This window comes from Rutidosis leptorrhynchoides, chromosome 3 (assembly GCF_046630445.1).
Source record: "Rutidosis leptorrhynchoides isolate AG116_Rl617_1_P2 chromosome 3, CSIRO_AGI_Rlap_v1, whole genome shotgun sequence".
In the NCBI taxonomy this organism is placed as follows: Eukaryota; Viridiplantae; Streptophyta; class Magnoliopsida; order Asterales; family Asteraceae; genus Rutidosis; species Rutidosis leptorrhynchoides.
Window position 1 is genome coordinate 613,291,823 of NC_092335.1, and position 4,594 is coordinate 613,296,416.

At 33.0% G+C, this 4,594-nt stretch overlaps 1 protein-coding gene across 1 annotated transcript; it reads left to right on the forward strand.

The window, feature by feature from the left end:
* The first annotated feature begins 627 nt into the window (after window positions 1–627).
* Window positions 628–2,504, forward strand: LOC139898891 (floral homeotic protein PMADS 2-like). The gene is made up of 7 exons (XM_071881692.1): window positions 628–815; window positions 980–1,046; window positions 1,566–1,627; window positions 1,928–2,027; window positions 2,141–2,170; window positions 2,264–2,308; window positions 2,406–2,504. The coding sequence occupies exons 1-7, from the start codon at window positions 628–630 to the stop codon at window positions 2,502–2,504; spliced, it is 591 nt and encodes a 196-aa protein (XP_071737793.1).
* Window positions 2,505–4,594: the final 2,090 nt, after the last annotated feature.

Genomic DNA, 4,594 nt, shown 5'->3' on the forward strand with positions numbered 1-4,594 from the left:
TACTAATGTTAAGCTTACAATGTTCAAATGTTGTTGACGTGACTGACTCATCAAATGAACCTTGGGACGAAGAGGTGGAATCGATGGTTTTTTTGAGATTTTTCTCTAGATGAATTTCTCGTTGGACGTTGGAACATGTCATTAGATCTTGGCATTTAGGTTTCGTCAACTTGTTTGTCCCGTTCATCGTCCCAATCCAAGTCGTCAAATCCAACTCATTCAATCCAAGCCGTCCAAATCCAAATCGTTCAAGTTCAACGTTTAGTGGCGTTTTGGAACGTTCCGCCTCTAGGTAATAATCATGAAATGGTTTGAGATTTACCGACACTCAATCGAAAAGCATAGTCATTTACCCTAATTTCCACTATATTTAAAGCCGTTTCACATTGACTAGCCCCTTACTTTTTCCCTAATCCCCCTCTAAGTATAAGAGATAAGATGTAGTTGTGTGGGGCATTTAAAAACACCAAAAACAACTACATTGTCCCTGACCCGTTGGAAAGTCTATTGTCTTCCATCTATAACTAGAAACTCTTGTATTAACTTTCTCTCTCTTGCTACTTATACCAAATCATATCACTCCATTGTTAATCTTGATTTGTAAGCTGTAAGTTTGAGAGAAAAAAAATGGGAAGAGGAAAGATAGAAATCAAGAGGATTGAAAACACAAGTAATAGGCAAGTCACTTACTCCAAAAGAAAGAATGGAATCATCAAAAAAGCTAAAGAAATTACTGTTCTTTGTGATGCTAATGTTTCTCTTGTTATCTATGGCTCATCTGGCAAGATGTATGAATACTGTAGCCCAAAAACCAAGTATGTATACATATATACCTACCTAATTTATATATATGTTTTAGGGTTTTTATGGGATTAGTTAAAGTTAATTAATTTTGTATTTTATTTTTGTGGGTAGCTACTGATCAAATGTTGTTTTATTTTCTTGATTTTGTGTCATCATAAATGATATAATATGGTAGTTTGATTGACATGCTGGATCGGTATCAAAGGCTTTCTGGAAACAAGTTGTGGGATGCTAAACATGAGGTATATATCTAGGTTTAACTCTTTTACCTTTTTTTATTGTTGTGTTTGGTTGCAAGATCTGGTTATTTGGGTTGACAATTGTTTACTAAAAAGATGTTTAAAATGAATTCTAAGGCCAGATCTACATATAGGATAGGATCCTGCAGTCTAAGAATATATGAAATGTTACATCCATTAAACAGATCTGGTTAAAACTAGTTTTCTCTCTCTCTCTTACCCTTTACTTGCAAAAACCTAACAGATCTTCTACTGCTTTATGCAACATTTTATCCACTAGGGTTCATGACATGCTTTTCATTTACTTGGTTGATTGATTAATTACTAAAAAGATGATTGTTGTAGTTTTTTTTTATATATTATTTTTCTATTTTTTTCCACTAGGTTTTTTGGCATGCTTTTCATTTACTTGGCTGATTGATTTATTACCAGAATGATGATTGTTGTAGTATTTTTATACTTTTTTTGTTGCTTTTTTTTTTTTTTTTTTTTTTTTTTTTTGTTGGGAAAAAACCATCATAGAATCTGCAGAATGAAATTGACAGAATCAAGAAAGAGAATGAGAGCATGCAAATTGAGCTCAGGTACACATGTATTTTCACTCTTTAACTAACACTTCTGTATCATATATTTGTCAATAAGATGTTACAAACAACAAACGCATATGGTTCATCACTCAGTGTTGAATCAATTAAATGAACACTTGTTTCATGTATTAGTGATGAACATAATTAATCAAGTATGTGTGATTATTTGTCAATAAGATGTTACAAACAACAAACGCATATGGTTCATCACTCAGTGTTGAATCAATTAAATAAACACTTGTTTCATGTATTAGTGATGAACATAATTAATCAAGTATGTGTGATTATTTGTTTTAGGCACTTGAAAGGGGAAGATATAACATCTTTGAACTATGAAGAACTAATTGCGTATGAAGATGCACTTGAAAATGGACTCACCAACATTCGTGAGAAAAAGGTAAAATTGCAACTAATTCAAGATTACACACATGTACATATCCATAAACATACACATACATAACGAGATTTATGTCTGTTTGATGTTCTCATGGCTTTTGCAATATTGAACAGGATGAAATCCCCAAAATCATGAGGAAACATGTAACCTTCGAAGCTCTCCTCTTAATTTGTTAATAAAAATATAAAGATTCTGAGTTTATATGCTTAACTAGTTTATATGGGCATTTGAACCAGGAACAAATTCTTGAGGAGGAAAATAAGCACCTCATATATTTGGTGGTAAGTTCATCAAGAATATATCTAGCTTGCATCCCTATTATCTAGCGTTCGACATGTGTGTGATCTTATTTACGATGCGTTATTATTGAATATGCAGCAACAAAGTGAAATGGCAGCAATGGGAGATTACCAAGGTCATGAGCCTTTTTCGTTTCGCGTCCAGCCGATGCAGCCTAACTTGCATGAGAGGATGTAGATCTCACATTTGCTTGATATATGCATGTCTTTCACTTCAAGAGCATTAAAATTCCATATGTATTTAAGAAGTTGTAATGGATTAAAATAGTGTGATTTAGTAGGATCATATGTTGTCAATAAGGATATATGCTCATGGGACATGCATGTTAACTTGTGTTTAACTTAATGTATTACTGTAAGATCAAGATGACTGCCTACTGAAATGGCCTCTGCTTCCTATCTATATATACGTGTGTGTGCAAGATTTGGTGGTGATTTGGTGACTGTATTCAAATTACATACTCTACAAGAAAAATGATAAAAAAAAGAATGACGATTAGTCATCATTTTTTAGTGACCACATTACTCTTTGGTTACCATTAAAAAGTTGTCACAAAATACTAATCGCTATAACTAGTCACTATAAGTTGTTAGTAACTTAAAAATATTTATCACTTAAATATAGATATAGAGACAAAAAAAAGTGGTCAATAATTTGATTAGTTAGTGACTACAAAATGGTCACATTTTTTAAAAAACATCAAATTAGTAATGTTTATTGCACTATAAAAATAAAGTACTTCATAGTTTCTTTAAATTCGTTCAACATGTGATGTGTTCGATCGTATCTTTAAATTTCAACTACAAATATTATTAACGATTAATACATAAATATGCAACTATCCTAATCATAACTATCCTAATCATGCAGTAATAGATCATTGGTAAATCCAGTTCGTTTCACGGGAAGCAAATTCATTAAAGAATTTAGCACTAATAATTATAGTTATTCTAATTAACCATTACTTTACTCCTATATACTAATATGCATGTCCAAACTTGTAGTTTCAGTTATACACGATTGTCGTTTTGAGTTTGCGTTCACACTACAAAAGGCCTCTCAAATCCGGGTTACTTTACACAACGCCCCCTCACATTTCTACTTTTTTAGGGGTAAAAAACGTAAATACATTACTTTATTCAAATAAAAGAAAATTATTCTACTTTTTTAGGGGTAAAAAACGTAAATACATTACTTTATTCAAATAAAAGAAAATTATTCCACCCGCATTTTTAACAGCCACTATCTTCTCGCTCGGTCCGAGTTAAATTTTTCCGAGACCACCGTTCAACTCGAAAAAATCAGACGGACCCAACGGGACTAACTATACGCGAAACGCACATCGTTAAAAAAAAACACTAAATAATGAGCCCTATATTCTCGCTCAGTGCGAATTAAATTTTTCCGAGACCACCGTTCAACTATAAATTATTTTACAAACACAACGCGACTAAATATACACGAAACGGACATCGTTAAAAAATACTAAATATTTCGAGCTATATTTCATGCATATACATACACGTCGAACAAACAACCTAACATGCTAGATATATTAGGTACCAAACAACGTATATTCAAATTCGACCGCGCGTTGAATACAACCGCAGCAACGCGCGGTCGAATTTTTTTCTAGTATATACTAATAGCCACTAAAGTTTTTGTAGTTTCAATGTATTTGGAATGTAGTTTTGCGTTTGCGTTCACACTGCATCCTGCCCCTCATCTTTGCCTCAATTTACACAAGGACCCCTCAAATTTACATTTTCTCGGGGGTAAAAAATGTAAATATACAATTTTATTAAAATAAAAAAAACTAACTCCACCCGAATTTTTAACGGTCCCTATCTTTTCGCTCGGTGCGAGTTAAATTTTTCCGAGCCCACCGTTCAACTCAAAAAAATCCTACGAACACAACGGGACTAACTATACGCGAAACGGACACTTAAAAAAAACGCTCAATACCTCGGACTATATTCAATACATATACACACCTATAACACGCTCCGTTAACTATGAATACGCAACCCAAAGGCCCCGCGTCATCGCGCGGGCTCATTTTTCTAGTTCTAACTAAAAGGGAATTTATAAAGATTTGAGTTGTGTTAAAAGAAAAACAACACGCATAGTAAATAAAAAAAGAAATCAATAGACACAAAAGGTTTCCACATAGAATCAATTCTCCTGACTAGATTTGCTTTATTAAACTCCTTATATTAATTGTAAATGTAGTGACACTGAAATTATTTGTCGATTCTCACGGTTTC

Bases quoted from the DNA above. Each gene is read 5' to 3' on its own strand.
- LOC139898891 (XM_071881692.1), top strand. From the start codon at position 628: ATGGGAAGAGGAAAGATAGAAATCAAGAGGATTGAAAACACAAGTAAT. The intron at 816-979 runs GTATGTATACAT...ATAATATGGTAG, and splicing joins TACTGTAGCCCAAAAACCAA to TTTGATTGACATGCTGGATC. The intron at 2,309-2,405 runs GTAAGTTCATCA...TTGAATATGCAG, and splicing joins AGCACCTCATATATTTGGTG to CAACAAAGTGAAATGGCAGC.